This window comes from Nycticebus coucang, chromosome 4, assembly GCF_027406575.1.
Source record: "Nycticebus coucang isolate mNycCou1 chromosome 4, mNycCou1.pri, whole genome shotgun sequence".
NCBI classification, from domain to species: Eukaryota; Metazoa; Chordata; class Mammalia; order Primates; family Lorisidae; genus Nycticebus; species Nycticebus coucang.
The window spans coordinates 53,211,305-53,238,840 of NC_069783.1; the positions used below are offsets into that span (position 1 = coordinate 53,211,305).

Below are 27,536 nucleotides of genomic sequence, written 5' to 3' on the forward strand. Positions count from 1 at the left end.
TAAAAAGCTCACCACAGCTTCCAAATGCACAAAAATACATTATCAAAATCATTCTAGCAACTGATTCTGTACTTCTTTGTAATACTTCTTTTCATTATTTTTTAACTTTTCCTTCTGTTTGCCCAGCTAGACTTGTAGTTCCCTGCAGGCAAGACACCTTATCTTAGACAAAGATTTCTCCATACAGTCTGTGCTTTGTAAAATTGGAGCTTATTCATGTTCTCAATTTCAGAGTGGTCACCTAGCCACCAGGATTACTGCTTTAAATTGCCAGTTTGGGGATGATTGCTTCATCATCTCATTTTGATTTTCTGTTTCCTCTTTGTAACTCCTTTCTTTCCTCCTTTGAACTCAAGTCTGCACCTAACTTAGCCCTGTGTCTGCAAAGCAAAAATTGCACAATGCTTACCTTTTACTTAGAGCAGTGGTTCTCAACCTGTGGGTCACAATCCATTTTTAACAATGAAAATACATTGCAGCATTAAGAAGGTTGAGAACCACTGACTTAGGGTGTAAGCTATTATCTCAACACAATTGAAAAACTTGGTAGAAAATATTCCTGGGTTATACCCTCAGGTTCAGCCTATTTGAAAAAGTAGAAGTAAGGTTAGTTCTCTTAAGCCAGGTGTAAACTCAGTCTTTGGGAAAATAATGAATTTGGGTCACTTCTGTGTTTCCTTGTTTTCTATCTGGAGATGGTTCATGCCTTCAGCCTTCCCCCATCCCTGGCTCCCATTCCTTTCCATAGCCAGAACAGTGGCATGTGGTGAATATGACTGTGGCTGACACTCTGTGCAGAGGGTGCTGCAGAAAGATGCTGTGCAGTCCTTTCCATGGCATGCTCTTCTGTTCATTAGTGATCATTAATAATGAATAGTAAATCAGTGTTTCCATATTCTGTAAGTTGATTCACTAACACAGTGTTCATTTTTCCAGTTATGGCAAATTCTCCAGAGTAAATGGATATTGAAGCATTACAGCCTTCCAATATTGATAATGATTCCCTAAAAAGAAAAAAAAGCAGTTGATGATGTGCTTTTAGAAGATGCTGATGATGAAAAGGATATTCACATCCATTTGTTTTAATCGTTAAGCTAATGTATTTCTCAGCTCTAAATATCTCATCCCTTTTTTCTAAGACATCTTTTGAAAATTTCATGTGATTTATCAGAAACCCAGTAACAAAAACCAGTGAATCTGAACCCATGGAGGAGAAGGTATAGCTACGCATCTTAATCCTTCTCCCTTCAGTCCCTCTTTCCCGTCTAGAGAAGTAGACAAGAAATGGGAGAGACAGCAGCACCCAAGGACCCCCCACCACTACTGGGACACTGAGCAGCCTTTAATCGCACTGAGACTTGGGCTTCACTAGGGGTAACTCTTCTGTCCCACCTAATAGTGAGGATCTGGTGAGTTTTGAGAAAATAGGAATTGCTTTTCAGGTGCATAATTATATTATTGCAGCCCCATCATCTTACTAAATTCTGTTTGCAGGAGGGAGTACATTTTAGCATTTCATTTATAATTCACTCCTTCCAGGGATCGGAGACTGATGTAAATGTTGTCCCTCACTTAAAGGGTGGGTTTCTTGTCTACTTCTTAGTAGTTTTTGTTGACCGTTGGTTGGTTAATGTATCTCTGAGCCCATGGAACTAGAGACTTACCTGACTGGGTCTTTGTACTTGGTGCTGTTCTGGTTCCCAGGGCTCCAGGGACATTTTGGTAGAATGTGTGACTGTGGGAAGCTTACTATGACAGGGCAGTTAGGAGTCCTTCCTCCTGACTGCCACCCCTGCACTGCCACAGAGCCCACCTCATCAAGCTCCTCCCACAGAGGACTACTGACTCTCTGCCCTTTCTTCACTTGGTCCCTACCTTTCCTATCTCTGGACTGCCGGTGCTGCAGCTGCCTCGAGTCCCGGTCGCATTGCTGAGTGATGTCCAGGCTGCTCAGGGACGGTCTTGGGTCCCATGTGTCATACCTCATGGGGCAGTCATTGCAGAGAAGGGGCAGTAAGGGGTTTTAGAACCTGAAGGCCTTTACCTGAGGGGATGCAGAGACCTATTCTGGGTAGTCTGAAGGTTGAGCAAGCCTCCGTGGGCTACAGAGACAGATCTAGTCTTGATGCAACTACCATCCCAACCAGTGGAGTTGCCCAGGGGCAGAGCAGACCCTTTCATAAAACATGGGTTAGGATGATGAGATGACAGGCGATTCTATATGGATACATGTTTTCCATAGCATTGCACATGAGCCATTACTGTGTAGTGACTGAGAAGCCCAGCTCTGGAGCAGGCCTGTTTGGAGAGTTAAACAGTTCCTACCTTGTGGGGCATTATGAGGATTGTCAGCCCTCCTCTGCAGGTTCCACATCTGCACATTCAACAAACTATGGATTGAAAATATTTGAAAACTTAAAAAAAAAAGATATAATAAATACTATAAATTTTTAAATGTAGCATAGCAACTGTTTATATAGATAGCATTTATGTTGTATCAGGGACTTGAGTATCTATGGGTTTTAGTTTCTAAGGAGGTCCTGGAACTCATCTCTCACAGATACCATGGGGTGATTGTACTTAGATTGGTGCCTGAGACAGTAGCAAGTACTCAGTCAATGCTACTATTATTTTAATAAAAAAGGAAGAACAAGTCATTTTCTCTATATACAACTATTAAACACACACACAGCTCCCCCCTCCCCAGGATTTTTATATAGCTGGCCCAGATGTTAATAAGGGATTTTTAGATTTTGAAAGAAAGTTGGTCTAGATGCCTTTTGAAGGCTTGCTTATTTATCCCTGAGATTGCATGATTCCCTGGTAAGTTTCTCAAATGGGTTGAATTAGTGAGGCTGCTTCTTTACTGGAGAAAGGGAGATGAAACTAATTCAGAGCAATTACAGTGAGCTGGGCACTTTGATGTGCGCTTTACTTCCTCTTATTCAATACTGGGCAGCCTTTAGACGAGTACCTATTATACGTCATGCTAATATAATGAATGGCAGGGAGGAGGCAAACACAACTGAGAGATAAGCACAGGGAGCAGGGGCAAAGGTACCTGTGCCTTGGACGTACCACCTGCCAAGCATTGGGCAGGGCTGGATGGGAACATACCCAGGCCAGCATCAGGTTCTCTTGGGAGGAAGTACAGGCGTGATTTGACTTGATAACAGTAATACCAGGCCCAGGAAAGGTAAATGGGGAATGGAAGTGGTTGGGGATAGGAAGTGCCCACTGTCAGAACAAATCAGACTGGCTGCCCTGGTGTCCCTGGCCTGCTGCAGCACCTGCTCCCTGCCTTGCAGCATGCCCTTTGTGGGATGAGTGGGCCTGAGGCAGGGCACGTCTGCTGCTAGCCAGCTGACTCGCAGGCCATCAGGATCAAGACAAAGTGAATAATGTGTGGATAGCACCCCACCTTGGTGCCCTCTCTGGTGAGTGCCATCTGAGACACGGCAAATGCAAGCTCCAGTTGGTGGAAGCCCAGAATGGTCATTTGTTTTTCTCAGAATATTAGGGGGTACACATGTTTTATTTAAGCCCAGAATGTTTAAACCAAGGTATCTCAGCCCTGGCACTGCTGACATTTGGGCTGGGTCATTCTTTGTTGTGGGGGCCATCCTGTATGCCATAGGATGTTCAGTGGTACCTCTGCCCTAGTCATGACTATCAAGTGTCTGTAGATGCTGCCATACATCCCCTGGTGTCACCAGTGCCGGAGAACCTCTAGCCTAAATGACCGAACCAGCATGGAGCTTGTAAATTGCCCTTTTCACATCACTGGAGCTATCACAGGACTAGAAGTCGCCTGGCTTCCTGCAGCTGCTCCTGCCACCTCCTTGTGCAGCTCAGGCCCAGCGACAGCAGCTCCAGCTTGGAAACACTCCTGGGCTGTCTCTCACTGTCCGTGCCAGAGGCCTCCTGCACCTCCTCAGATGTCTGGCTATACCTACCCCGGCCTCGATGGGTGGGGAGTGCAGGGCTGATGTCATGGTGCCTTCCCAGGAAGGGCAGAGCAGAGGACGGGAGTCCCCAAGGACACGCAGTAGAGCATGAGGCTGGGTGTCCTCTGGGTAGATCTCCCTCCACCCGCTGCCTCCTTCCGGCCTCAGAAGTGTTTGTTGTTCTCCAGGCGCTCCATTGTAAGAGGACACGCTAGCTGCCTGGGCTTTGTGTCTCTCGGTCGAGTCCATTTCCTGCCCTTCATGTGTTAGAAGGGTGTTGTTTCTGGTCCAAGCCCAGGGCAGAGCCTTCCGCGCCTTTTCCAGGGTGGTGATGTGAGCCGGAGGAAGTTAGACCCTACTCAGTTTTTCCAGCAGCTTGCTCTACCTGGGGCCTGCTTCTGAAGCTGTGAGGGGGGGAGGGGTGGGGAGCAGGAAAAACTTCCCCTTTTCTCTCCTCTCTTGAGTTTTGAGGACTTTGGGAGCCCCGAGGAACTCTCCTTGTACAGATCTGTTTTGTTTCAGCTCAGTTCTCTCTGCTCCTGCCCTTGACCTCTCTGTGGGGAGGAGGTTGGGACTGGGCTGTAACTCTTTAGGTAGGACATGGGGCTGAGTGTGTTTAACGTCATTTGAAGCAAATTCTCAGTTTCCTCATAAAGGAACCTGTTAGTTCAGCACCTAAAAGAAGATAGGGGTGTCCTTTAATGAGAAATTTATCCCAGGAGTGATTGTTGGCTCAGAGGCATATGTTGTGCTTATTTATTTAGAACATTATACTTTAATCCAAGCATGTTTTCATTTTGATCTTGCTGGGTATGGTAGGTAATTTTGAGCCCTGAGACCTTTATTAATAGCCTCGGATACCCATCAAGGGCTTTATTAAAGACATATCCCGTCTCCAGTGTAACACATAAAGGATTTTGTAATTTTTTTTTAGAAGTTTATTAACCCTAAGTACGCTTGAATCAGGAGTCACACTCCCCCTATTGCTAGAGGCCATCTATTGTCCTCTGCTTTAGCCCCACTCTTTGAAAACAGCTGACTTTAAGCTAAAAATTACAGCGCCCCGAGTCACTATAGTAAGGTACCATCCATCACAATGATTGTGTGATTAATAATGCAAGTGGTCTTTTCTGTGACACCTATCACGATGTTATTGGTGTAGCTCCTTTTTCAGTCTGCAGCCTGCCCCTCACCGCTTTTTCTCCTTCCCCCAGTCCTGTTGGCTTTGTTCCTTTGTTTCTGGTTGGCCTTTGTCCCTGGGGAAGGGCCCTCTTTTTGCCCTGATAGGCTGTTCCTTTAGGGAACGGATGGGCCTAGAGGAGCCTCTGCCTGCAGCAGTTGGCCAGCCTTCTTGGCAGGTGCCCCACTGACTTGCTTGCCAGGTTTGGCAGACATAAGCTTGTGCAGCATCTGCCTCGCTCCCTTCCCTGGGTAGCGTTGAGGAAGCCTCAGCAGAGCCTCCAGGATACTGGGCTGATGGTCATCCCTCAGGCCAGCCTAGGAAACCAGTACCCTAGGGCCACCAGGCACATACCCCATCAGCAAAGGGTGGCTTTTTAATTGTCAGCCACTGGTTTTGAAATATGTAAGAAATTGTTGGGCTATCTGCTCCTTTTGTGTAGATTTGCATATAAATGTCTTTGTGGGTTTGGGTTTGCACTAGGAGCAGGTCTTGAATTTTTTTGGTGCAAATCCATGCTAGTGGAACTAGAAATGGTGTGCATAATTGGCAGAAGGGTGGCTCTGTAGAGCATAGAGTCAGGACTGCGTGGCTGGGTCCGGGGCACATTCTGTCTTGTCTGTTGTAGGTCTTTTGCAGCCTGCATTTAGAACATTCTGCACAGGCAAGAAGTTTGGAAGCTCTATTTGTATGGGATATGATGGTCCAGTTCTGGGCAGATGTACAGAGATTTTGTGCACCGAATTGGGCAGAACTTCATCACTGGGCCCTGAAAAGCTTCATAATATTTCAAGGATGACTTGACTATAAGTCAGCAGTTCCCTTTTCAACAAATGGTGGGAGTTTGGAGATGATAGCTGTCCTCTAGTTGTATAGGAGAGGAGACTGAATCCAGCGTCTAAGCCCAATTTTGTTGAAACCCTTGGCCCAGGACCTTTGCACTCTTCCATGTTGCCTGCCATTATCTCTGATTTACAGTGCGTGGGACTGAGCAGGTGAAGGGGTCATTGCGTATCAAGGTCACAAGTAGATTGATCTTGGCAGGTGTTGCCTAGTCCTTTGTTAGGTGAGGGAAATAAGTTTTCTGCTATTGCCAAAGATTTTCTACCCCACATCCTTTCATATGCACTTGGCTTCCCTATACTCACCTCTTGTAGAAGTAAAGCTGTAACACACATGTTAGAAGCTTTACCAAGTAGTATTGGTCAGGACTGCAAAGAACACTCTTGCAATCTGCTTCTGCTGCCTTTTCATCAGGAAATGAAAGAGCAAAGGATATTCTACTAGCAATATGCTAGGAGCTCCCGTGTTTTAGGACTGTACAAGTCTCTGTACGTGTGCTCCATCAAAAAGTAAAAAAATGTTAGATTGGACATCCTCAGTCTGTGACCATCTCGTACTCTCAGATATAACCACGGATGAGAGGAGCTAGGTAGCAGTTTCATCCGAGTTTAGTTTTGCTGACCTTCCTTTGGCTGGAGTCTCAGATCCTGCTGGCACGTACCTGGTACTGCCACTGCTGTGGTTGGTGGTAAAGTGAGCTCTACTCTGCTTGCAGATGAGCGTGAAGCCGTGCAGAAGAAGACCTTCACTAAGTGGGTCAATTCCCACCTTGCCCGAGTGTCCTGCCGCATCACAGACCTGTACACTGACCTTCGAGATGGACGGATGCTCATCAAGCTGCTGGAGGTCCTCTCAGGAGAGAGACTGGTAAGAGGGGACGGGTTATGGAGTGCCTTGCATCGGGCTTGTCGCCTGTTGAAATCTGTGATTAATGATTGGAATTTTCGAGGAGACTCTTGATAATGGAATGCTTTCGGGAAAGCCCCAGTGTTACGTTCTGAGTCTTGGTGATGTTCTTGACCTGTAATACCAACCTTATTTTGGTAATTTCTGAGGTTACTGCCTTTGGTCACAAAGTTCTTGGCTACTGTCCCTGTTAAACAGGGCATGGTGCTGGAATTTAAAGGGCCAGAGTTGGACTCTGGCTCCAAGATGAACCTGTATCCCACACAAGATAATGGAATATTTTCTGAATTTGTCTTGAATCTCTGGAAAATCTGAGCTGTCATCTTAAGATGGCAAGAATTGAATTCAGTAGTCTCTGATATTTCCTGCATGCTTTTTATTTTGGGGGTAGAGGGAGAGGCTGGTGTTTTGTTGTCTCCTTGGGAACAAAGTTTCTGATTAATTCACCCTGACTTTGGGGGCAGGGAAGTTGTCGGCCTGCAGCAAAAATTTTATCCTCATTCAGTTTCCCAGACCTGCAGCGGCCCTCTCTGATCTGACTTTTGTTTGTGTACCTTAAACCAAAGAAGCTTAAACCAGTCACCGTGACTGACCCAGCAGGTTTTGTCTCGCCTTGGCTTGAGAATGGATGCTGTATTCTCCAGCACGCGTGCAGTGCCATAGGTGGTGGTGGGGCTGAGCCAGCAGCCGCCGCCGCCCAGGGATAGAGCCCACATCTGCACTGACATCACCAGGAAAATATGATGCTGGTGCTTGGCAAGGCCACCAGAAGCCTTATTTTTTAACTTGATCTCCACCCCATAGCTTCCTAGCCACAAAGGTCTGTGTGCAGACCAGCCCCACACCTCTGACTTACTAGCAGGCGAGGGGCTTCTGTTGTACGTTGCCCTCAGACAGAACTGCTTCTGAACCTGAGAGAAAATAGAGTCAAGAGTATTCTCTTCCTTGCCCTCCGTTCGACAACAGGGATCTCCAAAAGCTAGTGAAGCTCTGTCTTAACCGTCACGAGCTTTGTCCATGCTCTGTGTTCCCTGAGCGCATAGGTCTTGTTGCTTCCTTTCCTGTGAGTTTGTGGGTCAAAATAGACAAATAAAGGTGGCCCCTGCTCAAAACCAAGATGGTCTCACGAAAGGGTTTGGTCGGTAGAGTGGGGAGGGGACAATGGGCCAGTGTGAGGAGGGCCACGGGGCCATTTACTGCATTTTGAGTCATTTTTTTTAATTGAGTCTTGTTTGAAAGCCTAGAATGCTAGAATTATTGTGATATGCAACTTTTAATATAATTTTTATAACCAGACTGTTTCCCTACTGCTCAACTGTTTTTTGCCTCTTAATGTTTAACTTAGTATGATTGTTTATTGATTTTTTTTTTTGAATGATGTTTTGAAAGTAGCTAAAAATCATTAAAGGTCATGTGGACAGGAATTAGTCCAAAGATTTATTTTTTTTCCAATAGGGTCCAGTCTTCTAGGATGTAGGGAGTAAATTGTTCTCCTTCAAAGACCCATGATTCTTTTATACCAAGAAGATTGTGTCCTTGATAACATCCACATAATAAATGGGTTCAGGTCCCATTGCCCTTTATTCTAAACAGGACAACAAAAAATACTAGTAGGAGAAAAAAAACAACCAGCAAAGAGTAAGTGTCATTTGTGTGTACTGTGTCTTTCACTCCTCTGTGTTTGCTAGCAATGACATTTTCTTTGTGGTGACGCAGAGACCTCGGAGAGTGGAAATGAGAAGATACGAAGGCTACTGTCTCCATCCTCTTAGGCAATGAGTGTCTGGAATTTTGTTGAGCAATGACACAGTACTTTGTAAAACCCCAAATGCCTTAACTTTTATTACCCATGCCTCCCAGCCTTCCTGTGTTACAGATTGGGCAGCCAAAAACTGCAAATAAATAAAAATAAGGATACCATAGAGTGAGTTAAAGCTCTTGTTCTTGACTAGAGCTTCTCAGCCTCTTTGTCGTCTGGTCTGTTTTGGTTCATAGAACTTTCTGAAAGGTATACAAACCACTCTGCCTTTGGCTGAAGAGGCTCCAGTTAGAGACCCTCCCTGCAGGAGACGACCTTGTGAGGGCTTGCCCCAAAGGATTCTTGCATATTCAGATTCTAAAACAAATGAGGTGGTCAGAGCTTCCAGGCCTGGGTAAATTCGCTTCCTAGCTAAGTGTATCATCTGATAACATTAGCAGGGCTTTTTGCACCAGTGATTCCAAACCTTGAGTAACATAAACATTTTCATTCTATTTGGAGCCAACAGTCAGCCAGCAGCCAGTGGTTTAGCCTCAGCATTTAACCAGCAGCTTGGCAGTAGATAGTAGATAAATGTCTGAGGAACTAGATGGTTCAAATTCACTTCATTAATAAATTCTCAAAGCTAGTTCTTTTATGGTGGTGGGAAGAGTTCAAAAAAACAGTTTAGTGATCCAGACAATTCTACCCTAACCCTGCTGTGGATTTTGGCTCAGTAGTATTTGAGTTAAATTTGAGCAGGCTTTAGGTAGACACTTAGGTTATTAGAGAACTTGATTTTGATCTTGGGAATATCAGAAGGCAGAAATCCCCCATCTCTGGTCCTGGCGCGGGCAGGATCTGTGTCTATACATGTCTACCCACGCTCCTCAGGTGTATCAGCTCATGGCATGATGTGAAAACGGAGGGGCTGAGCTGCTGATTGGAACTGGACTGCTGAGAAAGAAAACCCTTCCTTCCCAATACCTATCCTGAAATCACCGTGGACCCCAGCTCCTCATAAAGGTCTCACTTTGGGTAATAGTGTGAGCACAGAACCTGTGCTAGTCACTTTGTAATTAGACCTAGATCTCAGGGCCAGACTAGAGCAGAACATAAGGGTGAAGGTTTAGAGGGACAGGGACCCCAAAACAGGCCTAAGCTTTGGGGTGAGGAGATGCCCACAGTTTATAACCCAGAAAAGAGGTGTGGGTGTGCCTGCCATCTTCCCTGTGCGGGCCTCTGCAGCAAAGAAGGATTCCAAGTAGGATGGCCACTTTCTGCCTTGCCTCTAGTCAAGCTGTCACCTCTGACTGAGGTACAGCAAGGCTTTCCAAATCTCTGCCCTCTCCCAGCCCCACCAGTCACACACTTTGTTGGCCTGTTGTTTCTTGATATTCTGTCTTCTTACTCCCATCAATTCATCTCTAAGGAGAAAGCATCAAAAAGGGTGTTGTGTTTTGTTTTTGTTTTATTTTGTTTTGTTGGCCACTATTAATTCCAAAACAGGCTGAGCTAGGTGGAAAAGGGAGATTTAACATGAGATTTGTTAAGCCTTAAATCCCACATTGAACTGCTCTGAGTTTTTTCATAAAACCTTTGTCAAGAGAACCATGCTGGTATGTATTTATTGAAACAGGGTTTGTGGACTGCCATAGGGCCTAGCTCAGTTTTTTTAAAGTATCCTTCATATGGGAGAATTTAGTTTTTTCTAAACAACCAGCCACAGAACTCCCCCATAAAATGGGGGGGGGTCTAAGTCACACGAATTCGAAAGTGAAGTAACAGTCACAGGTAGCATGTGATGAAGTGCCAAATGAATGTCCCCAAAGCCTTAGAGTTCAGGAGGTGAAACAAGCCCTCTGCATGGGGTGTCAAGAAACCTTAGCAGGTGGTGGGAGCTACAGCTGGGTCCAGGAGGAGAGGTTCATATATAAGTAACCGTGGCTGGGCTCACACCTGTAGTCCTAGCACTTTGGAAGGCCTGAAGCAAGAGGATCACTTGAGGCTAGGAGTTCAAGACCCACCTGAGCAAGAGTGAGACCTCATCTCTACAAAAAAAAATAGAAAAATTAACTGACTGTAGTTGCAGTCCCAGTGCCCCAGGAGGTAGAGGCAGGAAGATCACTGGAGCCCCAGAGTTTGAGGTTATAGTGAGCTGTGATGACGCTGTTGCACTCCAGCCTCGGTGACAGAGCAAAGCCTTGTCTCAAAAAACAGTGTGTTTGTGCGTGTGTGTAGGTAGCCAGAGAATTTTGAGTGTTAGCTGTGAGAAAAGCTTATGTGATAGCTCCAGGTAGGATGTAGTGAAGAGAGCATTTGGAGGAAGTCATTAGGACTGTGGTATCGGACATGTTTTCTGGCTTAGCTGACATCCAGTGGTAACTTCAGTATGCTTTACTTTTAGAATTTACAAAGTACCGTCACACTCATCTCATTCAGTTCTTAAAGTCTCCTGAGGTGGGCAGCTTACTGTTACCTCCACTTTCTAGAAGCAGCAGGCAGAGGTACCAGGGACTTGCCCAAGGACAGTGTTGCTGGTATGTTATGATGTGGCCTGCAGCTCACCCTCCTGTCCCACTGAGTGCTTGGGAGTGGGGCCCTGCCATGAAGGCGGGAAGTAAAGGGACATGATGTGGCATTCCCTGATTAACTGTGAGGGGGCTTGACAGCTCGGAGTTTGACAGGAAGTAAAGAGTGTGTATGTGTAGTGAAATCCTTTTTTAATTAAAAGACAAATAGATGAATATCCCTCATGCTGATACCCTAGGACCAGTTAGTGTCTTTTTCTCTATTTCCCCTTTACCCAAATAAGAGATCAGCAGGCGTTTTGAAATTCAACTTGGACACTAGCTGACCTTTTACCCTGCAGCACTTGAATCTTGTATATTATAGCTGGAGGTGATGTTAATGGCCACTAAGTAAAATCTCTGCACTTTGTAGATACTGTAGGTCAAAGAGAATGTGTGACACATCCTCACCAACCAGGCCATCTGGCTGGTGCGGCAGACCAAGAGGCCTAGCTGACCTCTCTCAGTTCCCAGGGCTGGTTTTATGGCCAGCAGTACAACCCTTGGAGAAGTGTCTCTCCAAGGAGCATCAGGGGGTCACTTTGGACAGCCATGGAGAAGCAGGGAGCAGGGTGGACCAGCGTAGACCAGGGTAGCCCATCTCCCCGGGGACCTCCCAAAACACCCTGCCAGAAACCTTCCCTTGTGCCCTACATCAAAAAGGAGGCCCAATCAGCTCCAGGAAGCATTTGTTTTCTTTTCTGTCTCTGGGCTCTGACAGAAACCCCTGGCATTGTGATTATTCCATAGGTCTCCAAATCTTGATGTCCCACAGAGAGTAATTGACCCAAAACTAAAGGCTGGGCAGTGGGGGCCAGAGCCAAGGACCTGAGAAGGGACTGTCCAGCTCCCTCCTTTCCCTCTTAAGGGTTTTGGGTCCATGCAGGAGAATTTGCCCAAGGCCACACTGCTTCTCAGAGGCAGGGTTTGGACCAGCTACTCTGATAAGCATTAGAATTATGTTTTCAGACCTAGAGGTGTTGGGTTAGCCCCATAATTCCCTCTTCTCCTTTGAAGTCGGAAAGAAGATGAGTCTTAGAGGAGTGGTTGGTAAAGAGTTGTGATTAAAAGGGACCTTGGGAAGGGGAAACAGGAAAAGTGCCTACACAAAAAACACAGGAACAGGGACTGTAGTGTGGGAGGGGAAGGGAAGCTTGTTAAAATGATTTAAAGGAGGGTCAGTAAAAATAGGCATTTCCTTGGAGGAGCTGCCTCCCTGCCTGCACAGCCCCCTTGATGGTGGGTCCCATGAGCCTGGTATCGATCTTGTCTCCACATTAATGGCCTTTCAGACTGTCCCATCAGAAATGACATGCAAGGCAGAAATGCACATGTTTCTGTGGGAACAGACCTCTAGGAATCTGATGATAATTAATGGAGGCAAGGTGGGGGGAGCGCTTTCCTGGCCCAAATGAGCCACTCTTGGGGGTTGAGGCTTTCAGAGCGTTGTTCCCAGAGAGGTGCTTCCTCCCCTGGGCCATTGTGTTTAGTTTTCTCCATTGTTGCCTCTTCTTCCTTCTGAGAAGATGAAGTTTAGTAATACAAAAATAACTTTAAAAAAAAACAACTGCCAGATGGGAGCTGAGTTTCTAAATTCCTTTCACATGGAAATGTGAATCCCTCTTCCCTGTGTTCTGTTTGCTGGGTTCCTGGTATAGAATAAAGGGAGTGAGCTTGGAGTCTCAGTTCACCACATACCAACTAGCTGGACAGATTATTTCATTTCTCTGAGCCAGTGTGTCTTCATCTGTAAAATGACACAATAATTATAATGCAGGGTTACTGTGAGGATTAGATGTGCTCCCAGCTATATATCACCCAACAGAGGAAAATACTGTAGTTGCTCAGTAAATGGCAGCTGAGAACTTTTAGATCTTGGTAGCTGTGCAATTTACCTCACCAGCATGTTTCCAGGTTGAGATCAGTATCACCTCTTGAAATTAATTTCTCATAATGATTGCATTCTTAACTTGTCTAAGTAATTATGCCTTAAAATTGCAGTCCCAGCCCCGGGGCTGCGGCAGACTGGTATGTGTCTGTGGCCTGTTACAGACTGGGGGGACACAGCAGGAGGTGGCCAGCGACACTTCCTCTGTGTTTACAGCCACTTCCTATCACTCACATCTGCCACCTGAGCTCTGCCTCCTGTCTGATTGGCAGTGGCATTAGATGCTCATGAGAGCACGGACCCTCCTGTAAGGTGTGTGTGCCAAGGGATCTAGGTTGTGTGCTCCTTGTGACAGTCCAATGCCTAGCACTGGGAGAGGCTGCAGGTACGATTATCATTGGCAGAGAGAGTTGACCGCACAGAGACCATAATGAATCAGCTGCTTTCAGGCCCATATCAAAACCATCCCCCTCAGGTGGCACCTGTAGCTCAGTGAGTAGGGCGCTGGCCCCATATACCGAGAGTGGTGCGTTCGAACCCAGCCCCGGCCAAACTGCAACAAAAAAAAAAATAGCCAGGCGTTGTGGCGGGTGCCTGTAGTCCCAGTTTCTCAGGAGGCTGAGACAAGAGAATCGCCTAAGCCCAAGAGCTGGAGGTTGCTGTGAGCTGTGACGCCACAGCAGTCTACCAAGGGCAACAAAGTGAGACTCTGTCTCTCAAAAAAAAATCCCCCTCCCCCATCCCTATCCATAGAAAAATTGTCTTCTATGAAACCTGACCCTGTTGCTGAAAACGTTGGGGACTGCTGCCTTAAAACATTTTAGAAGCCCTCTCCAAGGCAGATAGAACTCCGTACTTGAGTTTTAGTCTTGACTTCACTGTCTCTTGAATTGTGTCACCTGTACATCATGTAACCTTACCATATCTTGTTTATTCCTGTTATTCTGAAGCTTGCTGGGTTCTTGGGTTGCATCTAGCATGGCCAGTCAGCACACAGAGTCCCTGCGATGAGACATTTGGCTTCTTCTCCCGGTGAGATCACCCGCCCTTTCACCACCCTCCCTCGCCCTCACATCCTGTATTCATGTGGAATTGCACACACCTTCCGGTGAGACTTTGTGGAGAGAGAGTAGCATGGAATATCTGGTATGCGTGTCCAGTTTGTGGGGAGAAGATTCTGAGAGGACCTCTTTATTCCATTCAGTTGAACTAAGTCAGGCTCAAGTGGTTATTTGTGATCAAGATTTCAGGACAACGTCTGGAAGAATGGCTGTTAGGACATGTTCATGGAGCCTGGGAAGTTGTCGGCAGTCCCCTCCATTTCTTATTCTTACTTTCCTTAGTGTCTTCTAGTTTCATCAATAGTGTTCTCTTCACCTCCAATTTGGGAAATAATCCTTTCTGACCCCCTAGGGGTAGACGTACGACAATGTCTGCTGCCGTCAGAAGGACGCCTCTATCCTCCTTGCTCTTCTGTCTCAGCATGAAGACACTTTTTATGACACAAATAGCACCCCGTAGGAGACCCACTTATTACCTCATGATTTAGGTGCACAAACTAACAAGAGATGAGAGGGAAAAGCCCCTGAATAACAAAAAGAACTGTCAGAAGCCAGGCCAGGTGTGGTGGCTCACACTTGTAACCCTAGCACTTTGGGGGGCTGGGGCTGGTGAATTGCTTGAGCTCAGGAGTTGGAGACCAGCCTGAGCAAGACTGAGACCCCTGTCTCTACTAAAAATACAAAAATTAGCCAGGTGTTGTGGCAGGCACCTGTAGTCACAGCTACTTGGGAGGCAGAGGAATGAAGATTGCTTGAGCCTAAGAGTTTGAGGTTGCTGTGAGCTGTGATATTATGGCACTTTACTGAGGATAACAAAGTGAGACTATCAAAAGAAAGAGAGAAATTTTGTGATGTGGGCCATTCTCACTGGGGTTAGATGATATCTCAGGGTAGTTTTGATTTGCATTTCTCTGATGATTAGGGATGATGAGCATTTTTTCATATGTTTGTTAGCCATTCATCTGTCTTTAGAGAAGGTTCTATTCATGTCTTTTGCCCAGTGATAATATGGGATTATTGGGTCTTTTTTTGTTGATTAATTTGAGTTCTCTGTAGATCCTAGTTACCAAGTTTTTGTCTGATTCATAATATGCAAATATCTTTTCCCATTCTGAAAGTTGTCTGTTTGCTTTGGTGGCTGTTTCCTTAGCGGTACAGAAGCTTTTCAGTTTAAGTCCCATTTGTTTATTTTTGTTATTGTTGCAATTGCCACGGAAGTCTTCTTCATAAAATCCTTCCCCAGGCCAATATCTTCCAAGTATTTTCCCCACATTTTCTTCAAGAATTTTTATTGTTTTATGCCTTGGATTTAAATCTTTTATCCATCTTGAATCAATTTTTTTTTTTTTTTTTTGAGACAGAGTCTCACTATATTGCCCCAGGTAGAGTGCTGTGGCATCACAGCCACCTCAAACTTTTGGACTTAGCTGATTCTTTTGCCTCAGCCTCCCAAGTAGCTGGGACTACAGGCGTCTGCCACAATGCCTGGCTATTTTTAGAGACTGGGTCTCGCTCTTGCTCTGGCTGGTCTCAAGCAGCTCCTGAGCTCAAGCAGTCCTCCCGCCTCAGCCTCCCAGAGTGTTAGGATTACAGGCATGAGCCACCACAGCAGGCCTTGAATCAATTTTTGTAACTGGTGAGAAGTGCGGGTCCAGTTTCAGTCTTTTACATTGGTTATCCAGTTCTCCTAGCACCACTTATTGCATAGGGATTCTTTTCTCCAGTGTGTATTCTTGTTTGGTTTATCAAAGATCAGGTGGCTAGAAGTTAGTTTCATGTCATGGTTTTCTATTCAGTTACAAAGTCTCAAAGCTACAGATGCTGGTGTAGATATGGAGAGAAGGGAACACTTTTACACTGCTCGTGGGATTGCAGACTAATACAGCCTTTTTGGAAGGAAGTCCAGGGAGTCCTCAAAGTACTCAAATTAGACCTCCCTTTTGATCCTACAATCCCATTTCTAGGCATCTACTTAGAACAGTGGTTCTCAACCTGTGGGTCACGACCCCTTTGTAACAATGAAAATATATCCTGCATATCAGATATGTACATTACGATTCGTAACAGTAGCAAAATTACAGTTATGAGGTAGCAACGAAAATAATTTTATGGTTGAGGGTCACCACAACATGAGGAACTGTATTAAAGGGTCGTGGCATTAGGAGGCATTAGGAAGGTTGAGAACCACTAACCTAGAAGAAGAAAAATACCTTTTAGCATAAGGACATTTGCACTAGGCTGTTTATTGCAGCTCAATTTATAATCTCCAAATGTCCATCAAACCAGGAATGGCTTAACAAGCTGTGGATGTATAGCATGGAATATTATTCAGCCACTAAAAAAGATGGAGACTTTATAATTTTTGTATTAAGCTGGATGGATGTGGAACATGTTCTTAGTAAAGCATCACAAGAATGGAGAAGCAAGCATCCAATGTGCTTTATTCTAATATGAAGGCAGTAAATGAGCTAATACAAGGAGGAGGGTAAGGGAAGTGGGAGGTCACTGTATGGCACACCTCTTGGGGATGGGACTTTTCCCCAAGAAAAGGGACTTTTCTAACAGATGCAATCAGTGTAAACTGATTCTTTGTAACTTCAGTGAATCCCAAACAATAAAAAATATATAATTTTTTTTAAAAACCCTAAACAGAAAAAAAAGAAATGTCAGAAGCCCTTGGACCAGAATTCATACACTTTTCTTAGAGATAGTTAATCCTTATCCCTCAACTTTGAACAAAGTTTTAACCAGGTGCTTTGTTCAATCCAAAATCCAACTGGATATGAGAAGAAGAAGAAGGGACTGCTTTGAATGATCACTTTTTCTTGTCAGGAGAACTGGTAGCTGGTCCAGGAGACAGAAGGAAAGACCAGAAGAGCACACGTGAGAGCCATGTGCAGCATCTGTGACTTGTCACCCCAGAGGCGGGGTGCCTCCCTCGCCAGGGACTGCGCTGCTTCCACACACGTCTTTGTCCAAGTAAAGAAGCTAATAAGATGTGCAATAACACTAGCATGAGGGGGCTAACAGGTGCACCCCGGAAAGAGTCGGTGCTGGTGTTGCCTCAGGCAGCACCTACAGAAGCAGAGCCGGGGTTTTAGACTGGGTCTACCCCCAGTGTATTTTATATCTTTCTTTTTTCCTGCTTCATTAGATTGCTTGATTTTGATGTCATGTTACCACCTGGCATAACACAACAAATCCTAGCGTTTCTTACATAAATTAGTTTCGAAGTTTCCAGAGAGAAAATTCCCCTTACCCATTTTAGCATAAGGAAGGTTATAATAATGTGATAACCCCAGTTTTTGGCGACATTTCCTTTTCCATTGCTATTGCAGTTGAGTTCTGCATCTATGGATTCAACCAGCTGCAGATCAAAGATACGGTGGGAGAGAACAAAAAATAGCAATAGAAGAATAAAAAATTTAAAAAGCAAAATAGTATAACTTTTTATAGCATTTACATTATATTAGGTATTATAAGTAATCTAGATATGATTTAGACTGGAGGATGGGTATAGGTTATACGCAAATATAGCATTTTATGTTAGAAATTTGAGCAACAGGGATTTTGGTATCCTTAGGGGTCCTAGAACAAATTTTCCACAGATACTGAGGAATGACTGTATTAAAAATAAGAGTTTATTACCACTTGTGGTAGGTCTCTGCTTGTGGTAGGTCTCTGCTTATAATTTTATTTCTTCGGGGTCAAAGCACATTTTTTTTTCTTGCTTGTCCTTTTCTGTAGGAGAAAAGAAAGTAAAAAAAATAATAATATACTGGGAGGCAGAATTTTTTTGTTTTTTGAGATAGGGTCTCACTCTGTCACCTGGGCTAGAGTATGATGGCATTATTATAGCTCACTGCAGCCTCACACTCTCAGACTCAGCCTCCTGATTAACTGGGACTACAGGTGGACACTACCACACACAGCTAATTTTTCTTTTCTTTTTTTGCTAAGCAGGCCTAGGCTGGGTTTGAACCTGCTGCCTCCAGTGCACAGGGCCAGCGCTCTTACCACTGACCTATAGGCACCCTAATTTTTCTTTTTTTATAGAGTCGGGGCTCCATCGTGCTCAAGCTGGTCTTGAATTCCTGGCCTCAAGAGTCCTTCTGCCACTCTTAAAGTGGCAGCTTGTTCAGAAGCCGCCATCTTCATGAAGTTGTTTTCAGTTAGCGCTTGAATTTCTCTAAAATTCATATCTTGAAACCCTTCACCCGCCCACCTTTTTTGCCATACTCAGAATGTCTTTCATGATTTCCTTGATTGGCTGTTATAAATCCTGTGAAGTCATGCATAACATCTGGACACAGTTTTCTCCAGCAGGAAGTTTCTGTTTTGGACTGGATGGCTTTTTCTGTAACAAGGATGACATCTTCAATGGTGTAATTTTTCCACACTTTCACAATATTCTGTCAGGGTTCTCTTCCAAAGCATTGGCAATCCCTTCCGTAGAGTATCATTTATAATGAGCTTTGAAGGGTCCTTACAGGCTTTTCTTTTTTAGTAGAGACAAGCCTCTCTAGACGTTTTTTGTAGACTGGACTAGAGACATTGTGCTTGGGGATAGTAGACCACTCTGACACCTTTCGTGTTGAGCTCATAGGGTTCTGAGTGGCCGGGGGCATTGTCCACTATCAGAAGAACTTTCATAGGCCATTTCTTGCTGGCAAGGAACTTTCAGGCTTCAGGGGAAAAGCATAGATGGAACCAATCCAGAAATAGTGTTCTCATTGTCCAGGCCTTCTTGTACACCCAAGGGACTGGCAGCTGGTGTTCATCTTTTCTCTTTAAGGCCCTAGGGTAAGCAGCTTTATAAAGGCAGTCCTGAGAGTTAGTCTATCCTTCCTTGCCTGAAATCCTGGTCATCATGTCTCTTCTTTACTGGTAAGTATGCTTTGTGGCTTTTTCCCCCAGAATGAGGCATACTCTGGTCTGCATGAAAAACCTGTTGAGCCAGGTGCCCTTTCTCCTTGGTGATTTTCTCAGTGGTGTCCAGAACTCATCTGTTGCCTCGTGGTGGGCAGTAACTGCTTCTCTTATTCCCTTGACACTTTCTAAACCACACCTCTTTTTAAAATTGTCAAATCATCCTTTGTTGGCACCAAATTCTCCACCTTTAGATCCTTCACCTTCCTTTTGCTTTAGGTTGTCACATAATGATGGCTTTTTCTCAAATCATGTTAATTTATAGACATACTTTTCTTATAGCAATCTGGTACCTACATAAAAGCTACACTTTCAATATGGGATAAAAAGGTATTTCACAAAAAGCGCAAGATCTTCATGCCTAGTGGCACAGCTTTGGTGGTAGCTTCAGGAATTTTTTTTTTTTTTTTTTTTTTTTTTAATTTTTAATCTTGAAAATGGTAGTCAGCCAGAGCTGTAGATGTCAACCTATGATGCATAACAAGCAGTTCAGCTTTTTCTTATAATATCATGACTTTTGTCTGCTTTTGGGGAACACTTTTAGCATCACTCTAGATGGGTCCCCTGATATTATTCAAGGCTTATGGTATTACATTAACAAGATGAAAAATACCCAAGAACCATGAGAGATCACTTTTTCCTTCAGTACACAAAGTACTGGAGCAATGATGTGGAGGTGGTTAGTGTCTTAAGCATTAAAGCAGGTACTCACAATACTTGAGCTCACCACAAGAGTGACAGGCCGTCGCTAGGACGTCATTACAGTAATACAGTAGGTACTACAGTTCATTTTTTAGTTATGGTTTAATACTATTTAATACTATATCTTTACATTCATGTACATTTCTTTTAACTACAAATTGTACCTATGGTTTGCCCTTTTTGTAAGTTTTTTTTTTTTTTCTTTTTAAGACAGAGCTTCAAGCTATTGCCCTGGGTAGAGTGCTGGGGCATCACAGCTCACAGCAACCTCCAATTACTGGGCTTAAGCGATTTCTCTTGCCTCAGCATCCCGTGTAGTTGGGACTACAGGTGCCCGCCACAACGCCCAGCAATTTTTTGGTTGTAGTTGTCATTGTTGTTTGCAGGCCCAGGCTAGAATTCGAACCCACCAGCTCTGGTGTGTGTGGCTGGCGCCTTAGCCACTTGAGCTACAAGCACCAAGCCATGTAAGTTTTGATACATTTTAACTTTATAATAGATTTGTATATACAGTAGAACCTCTATAAGTTGACCACCCAAGGAACTGTAACAAACTGATCAATATCCAGCGGTGGTCAGCATAAGGAACTAGGCCTGCTCTACTGATACGTACATGTGGTGCATGTCTGTGAAAATGAGGTCAGCGTAAGGAGGTGGTCAGTTATGGAGGTTCTACTGTATTTTATGGTAAGTAATAAAATGACTAGCATCTACATATATTTCATGCATTCATAACACATCTTTTTAAAACTTTTTTCACGATTTCTAGGCTATAGCATTCATTTGAGTTTTTTCTAATTGTTGTAAACGAAAAGTTTTTCCAATATATTTATTGAAAATAATTTGTAAGTGGGCCCATACCTTTAAAATCTGTGTTATTCAAGTGTCAACTCTATGTGTGTACATGTATGTAGTATGTATTTATAGTAGCTATACATATTGGATGTTGTAGATATCGATAATAAATATGTTTTGCTTTATTTTGCTTTATTTAAAATTTTCACCTTCCATAAGCCTTTTTTAGATTTTGATATATCTGGGTAAAAGGAAGAAACATATAAGGTACTCAGATTCAACTACTCTCATATATTTTTTTCTTTCTCCTTTGTTTTTAGTAAATTACACCCTTTTACTTAACCACCTCCTCATGCCTATCACAAAACCACCACTTGGCAGTTGCCAGATTTGGTATTGGGTCCCATTTCCACTTTGAGCCAGCCTTAGGTGATAAAGCTGTTAGGACCTTTAAAGCAATCCGAAAATCATAACAGGTGTTTTGTCGTGCATCTGCAAACAACTGTATGAATGGCAGCAGCCACGCTAAAATTCTCGGTGAAAATTGGGGTCTCTCTTCTTAAACTTCCCATTTCTATGTGCATTTTAAAATTGTGCAGCTTCCACTATTAAACACATTTCTGAAGAGGAATTTGTTACCATCACTGAAAGTATGCTCTCCTGCGGCTGTTGGATAAGTGCTGTCCTTGGACAGGAAGAGCATGTGTTCGGTAATGTTCTGGTTCGGGCAGGAGAGTGCCCTAGGAACCGGTGTACACAACTCTAGGCAGTACCTTGGGCTGTCTCTGCCCTGTTGGATGATCTTTCTCCACCTCTGCTCTCCCGTTTCTAGCCTAAACCCACCAAGGGGCGAATGCGCATTCACTGTCTGGAGAATGTGGACAAGGCACTTCAGTTCCTGAAGGAGCAGAGAGTCCATCTTGAGAATATGGGGTCCCACGACATCGTGGATGGGAACCACCGTCTGACCCTTGGCCTCATCTGGACCATCATCCTGCGCTTCCAGGTAAAGGATATATTCACGGATGCTCAGGATTTAGGCTGCCCTCCCTGATATGAGCGTCCTTGTGGAGCTGGCATCCCCATTCCAGAGGGACCAGGAAAGAAAACCAGGTTGGAAGCACTTTTCAGAGTCAGGTGTGCCAAGCAGTGTGTTGCACCAGCCCGGAGGATGTGGAAGCTGCCGTGTCCTCCTGCAGTTTTCCTAGGTCTCCTGTCACACAGGTCTTCGTGTCAGGAGGTTTCCAGGCTGCATCCCAGCGCACCAGATCCCTGGCATCTCCTCTAAAGGTTTGCTCTCTGCTGCTTGGCTCTCGGGAGCAGAGGTATAAGGATGTGGCTGGTGCTGGGTTACTAGCACTAGACTGTCTGAACTTCACCAAACTGTGATGTGTGTCTTAGAATATTTTTAGCAGAAGCTATTTAGAGTTACAGCATGTGTGTGGGCTCCATTTTTGCCTTCTCATTTTCCTTTGGATGTGAGGAAGCAGTTTTCAGGGGAAAAGTACAAAAGCCTTATACTTGTTTGAGTTGATGATGATTTTATTATACTTGAGGAGGAAGGCTCTAAATCTAGAAGTATTTTAAGTCAGAGGGTACGCTCAAGATCATTTTGTCTCGTTCTTTTACTTTATGAGGAAACTGAGGACCGAGAGAAGTTAGGGCTGCAGTGGGAGCGCAGACAGCACTTCAGGGCTGTGAAGCACCACTGGCCTGATGGCTGGCTCTTTCTCCAGGCACACGCTTCAAGGGCACGCTTGTCGATTGAAATCTGAAAGGCAGGAACAAGTTCTTACCACAGTGTCAGGTTACTCTGCAAACAAATGCTCTGACAGCCCTGTCTCCTTCGTGACTGTGTTCTCTCCTGCCTTTCCTTCCCTTCCCGGTCTGCTCTTAGATAAAGATCAGCTTGATCTTTCTGGGTAAATAAAAACCTTGCATAAAAAGAAAAATCAAATTATAGCTCTCTTTGTTTACTTATTGAAACTCTGAACTCAGCCGGTGACCAGTCCCTTCTCACTTCCCCTAGGACTGGGCTGGAGCCTTCAGTGCTGTGGGCCTGTCTGTGGGAGGAAGTGGTGGGAGCTAATGTGGAGTTACAGAAAGAAGCAGCTCCCCAACCTTTTCAATAATAATTTAGGTTCCCAGAGCCCAGCCCCAGTAAATTGATTAAGTAGGTCTGAGGAGGGAACCACTGTTGAAGATGACATCCTTCATGGAGTTAATTACACCAATCAGGGTCATTTTTTTTCCTAGATAGAACTCTTATGTAGGTTTCTGTCATTCAGTTCCTGAATGGAATGATTTGAAGATGGAGCGGATGCCGTTGAATTCACTAATTATGGCTCTCAGGTCTTACGCCAAAAGAGGTGAAGTTAGCAGGACACTCCCCAAGTTTCACCCCATTTTTGCAAAGTGAAATGTTCTATTTCTATTGCCTTTGGCCTGCAGTAATCAGAGCAGGGAAGAGCATTCCAATCGCAGCTCCTCTTGACAGTGGCTTGGTGCCTATGTCAGGGAGCTGGCATACGCAGCCCTTTTCAGGATTCTCAGCATGAATTGGGTTGAGTCATTGACTAATTTACCTTTGTGCCAGCTTGTTTGTTTCCATACTTCAACTTTTAAATGTTGATGGCGTATTTTCTCCTTTTCCTTTGAGACAAGAGGAACAGGCCATTGATGTTACCGTGTGGCCCACAGTAGGCTCATGTCTTACGAGATTTGGCTTCCTGCAGCAGCTTTATTAAATTATCACCTGTTCCACAAATATGTGGCCCAGCTCAGGTTTTGTCTCTTTGGTGAAGCTTCCCCATGTAGCTGCAAAGTTCTCCTCCTTCCCTAGCTCTCGAATATACAGTCTCATCTAAGTTCCCAGCACATTGTGCATACCTGCACTTAGGTGTGTACCCGCCCTCCAACCCACCACAGTTCCCGGGATGTGGCCTACCCTGTGTGCACAGAGCACGTGTCCATTAAATACTGATGATGACGCACAGGTATTATGCTGCTGTACCTTTAAAAGAGAGTAGAAGACAGAAATTGCAGTAAGTTAGAGTCCTTGGGTAGAGAGGGAACTGGCTCAACTTTCAGAAGGGCAGACTTTTTTCTATATTAGCAAATCTAGAAGGGAAATAGTCTTCCTCACACAGAAGCATAAGAGAGCTGATGGGAGTCACTGTGTAACATTGCAGTCTGCCTTTCCCAGTATCTGTGTCTTGCCCCTTGAGAGAGGGATAAGGGTGGTTCTTTCACATTACTTTTTGCACATAAGCTAATTACCCTAATAATAGAGATTGGGTTTTATGCAAACTCAGATATCACATTCTTAACCACATTAAAAATAGAGAAATTTTTTAAAGTATAGTTTCCATTCTTAGATATTACTCCCAGTTGAAAGTTTCTAGGTTTTAAATGCTATCTTTATCTATTTTGTCCTCCTTCTAGCTCCTTTTCAAGAAGAATTCTGGGAAATATTCATAGATTGAATAGAGAGAGTTTGGAGGGTGCAAGGTGGAGAAGCTTGAAAGGGTTATAGCTGGAAGGGGATAGATGACCTAGCCAACACCACTCCCAAACCCATCTCACATTTTGTTATATTTTCAGAAACTAAAGACAAAAGGGTATTTGGAACATTCGTCTAAAGTCATATAGCTAGTAGCTTGCTCCTAATCCAAGAACTAACACCTGTGAGTCCTTACCATGCGCTCGGCACTTCACATTCTTATCTCATTTTAAGCACATAACTGTTCTGAGAGGCAGCCACCGTTCATGTTGCCACTCATCAGATGAGGTAGCTGAAGAGCGCACCCGAGGGCGCACAGGTGCTGAAGCCTTGATTTAGGCCCAGGCAGTCTGACTTCTGGGCTTACTAGCCCGGGCTTTATGTATAATGTTGAACACGTGCTGCCTGTGAGTAGCTTACAAAAGTAGACGGAGGGGGTGTAGCATTTAAATATGCTCTTTCTCTGAGAGGTTGGGTCAGCTTTCAGGAAATGGTGTATTCGGTGTCCTCACCAATGAAGGTTGCACTCTGGTTTAAAAAAATGTTTGTTGCAAAAGATACATAATCTCTATCTGTTTTCTGGCTGAATCACACTCCATGGTCTACATATACCACAGTTTGCTAGTTGATTTGTGTGTTGATGGGCATTTGAGTTGTTTTCCCTGTCTTTGTGATTGTACATTGTGCTGCTTTGAAACATTCAGGCTTAATTGTCTTTGTGATAGCATGCTTTTTTTTTCCTTTGAGTAAATACCTAGTAATGGGATTGCAAGATCAAATGCAAGTGCTACTTGTAGTTCTTGAGGAATTTCCATACTGCTTTCCCGAGAGGTTGTGCAAGTTTGCAGTCCCACCGATAGTGTATGAGTGTTCCTTTCTCTCTACATCGCTTGCTTTGGGACTTTGTGACGTGAGTAGTTCTCTCTGGGGTTAGGTGATGTCTTGTGTGGTTTTGATTCACATTTCTCTTACACGACCTGGGTATAGGCCTTTTAGTTGGACTTTAATCTTCCAAATGGAAACTATGGAATCTAATCGTTTGTACCTTCACAATAATCTGAGATTTAAAAAGGCATTGAAAATCTTTGGTTATAAAAAGCCAAACTTAATATTTTTCTGGGGTCTGAGGAGGTTTGCCATGTGCTGTATGAACCACTGTGCTAGCTGACAGTTGGAAAGGTGGGCTGTCATAGATGCAGAAAGAAGCTGGGGTCCTCCCTTCACCCAGAGCCTCTGTGCAGAGTAGAAAACTTAACTCTGGTTGTGTTTCTGAAGTGAGCCCTGACTTCAGGAAGCAGTTTTCACTGACATAGGAGATAGTCTGCGGGGCAAGGCTTTGATTGGAGTTCATTCTTTTTTTTTTTTTTTTTTTTATTGTTGGGGATTCACTGAGGGTACAGTAAGCCAGGTTACACTGATTGCAATTCTTAGGCAATCAGTGACCCTTGTCAGGCAGCTGACCCATCTGGTGTTTCTTTGTAAATCTTAGATCCAGGATATCAGTGTGGAAACTGAAGACAACAAAGAGAAGAAATCTGCCAAGGATGCCTTGCTACTGTGGTGCCAGATGAAGACAGCTGGGTGAGTGTGAGCCTGGAGGGTGGCGGGCGCTTCTTCCAGGACTGGGTTCCACTGTGGTCGTCACTTAGAAGGTGTTGACAGGTGTCTTTTCCGCGGCTTCCATTGAGAACGCGTTAGCACGTGAGCAGCTGATACCTTGACTAGCTCTCCGGATGGGAGGGGTTCTGATTTATATTTTGAACCTGTCACATCTCCACATCATTCCCTTGTCTTCATTAAGGAAGCTCCAGGTGCATTATATTTTCAATTTTTGAACCATGATAGCATTTTTAGGAAGAAGCACATTCATAACCGTTTAAAAATACAATTGTGAATTTTCTTTTCCCTTCAATTTCTGCTGTTTTGGGAGCTTTGTGCAATGTTAACCTTTTTACATCTTTCTCGGTTTTCTTTCCTTTTATTCTTTCATTGAAACTTTAGTGAAGATATTTTTAGAGAACTGTATCTTTTTTGTTGCTCACTGAAGTTGTCAGAGCGCAACTGATGCTGAACCTTTAAGTTCACATCAAATTGGTTTAGGGTCATAAGTACTTACTGAGAACCAATTTTTCTGTCAGATTAATTGGAGTTTGTGTCAAAACTACTTTAAGTGTGGGTGTAACTGTAATGAATATGAGTTATGGAAACTATAGGTTAGCTTATGGCCTAATAAGGGGATCAGGTCAGGTGTGAACTTTTATCATCCACAGATAAAAAGTTAATAATCCATATGGTATAGAATGTCTGACTCATTATGGCTGAGTTTCAAACATGTTTTTTTCAGGGAGGTACTGGTTTCACAGAGTGTCATCTATTTTAGTGATTAAGGGAAAAAGCAGCTCTCTTTACCTCTCTTACCTCAGAGTAAGGTGTGAATTTGGATCCCGGTGGCTGTAGGTCCTGGTGTATTTATAGGTGGAGTAGAAAGCTGGAGGAAGCAGTTCTCAGAGGTGCCTAGCTGTGGTCACTGTTTCCTAAGAAAGAATAGTGTTTTAAATCTAGGATATGGTTTGTATCTTCTGTGTGGTTCAAGTATGAAGCAAGAAAAGCCACATAGACGTGTATTTTTATTTTGTAGCTAGCTGGAGTTCATGGGATATTTGTTCTGACTTGATTGTCCTTATTGATTAATATCCATTGCCTTAGGTTTTACAATACTCAGCATTTATAACCCCAACTTTTTTTTTTAGAGACAGAGTCTTACTTTGTCACCCTCAGTAGGGTGCTGTGGTGTCACAGCTCACAGCAACCTCCAACTCTTGGGCTTAGGCGATTCTCCTGCCTCAGCCTCCCGAGTAGCTGGGACTACAGGCATCTGCCACAACACCCAGCTATTTTTTGTTGCAGTTTGACCGGGGCCAGGTTCGAACCTGCCACCCTCAGTATATGGGGCCAGCACCCTACTCACTGAGCCGCAGGCGCCTCCCTATAACCCCAACTTTTTAAAAAATGCTACATTTAGCAAAAATAAAAAGCTTTATTTAGTAATTGTGTTGTTTTTCTCTCATCTGTCCTTGGCAGGTACCCCAATGTCAACATTCACAATTTCACCACTAGCTGGAGGGACGGCATGGCCTTCAATGCGCTGATCCACAAACACCGGTAACTCCACGGAGGTCATGCTGCCAATTGTGGGGGTTCAGAATGTTGCCATTCTTCTCTAGCACATCTGGGTGACTCTGATTCTCACATCTATTGGCCTTAAAGGGGCACGATGGTGGAAATTCCTACATTTCCATTTGAGGAAAATAAGGGAGAATATGTAAATTCTCCCAAACAAACAAGTTCACTCATTATCTTTTTGTTCTCTCAATAAACTTAGAAGTATTTGTTTAAAAATCAGTTTCATTGTTTGATGATTATGTAATACAGAGGGTGCCTAAAACTATTAAAATTGTAATAGTATGTATCAATA

At 44.1% G+C, this 27,536-nt stretch overlaps 1 protein-coding gene across 4 annotated transcripts in view; it reads left to right on the forward strand.

Moving 5' to 3' along the window:
• The window catches only part of SPTBN1 (spectrin beta, non-erythrocytic 1), a 238,708-nt gene that overhangs the window by 157,180 nt on the left and 53,992 nt on the right, over positions 1-27,536 (forward strand). For all 4 annotated transcript variants that reach the window (XM_053588956.1, XM_053588955.1, XM_053588957.1 and 1 more), the window contains 4 exons: positions 6,686-6,837; positions 21,392-21,565; positions 25,551-25,642; positions 27,143-27,223. In XM_053588956.1, coding sequence (XP_053444931.1) covers positions 6,686-6,837; positions 21,392-21,565; positions 25,551-25,642; positions 27,143-27,223 — 499 coding nt within the window. The remainder of the gene's footprint in view (positions 1-6,685; positions 6,838-21,391; positions 21,566-25,550; positions 25,643-27,142; positions 27,224-27,536) is intronic.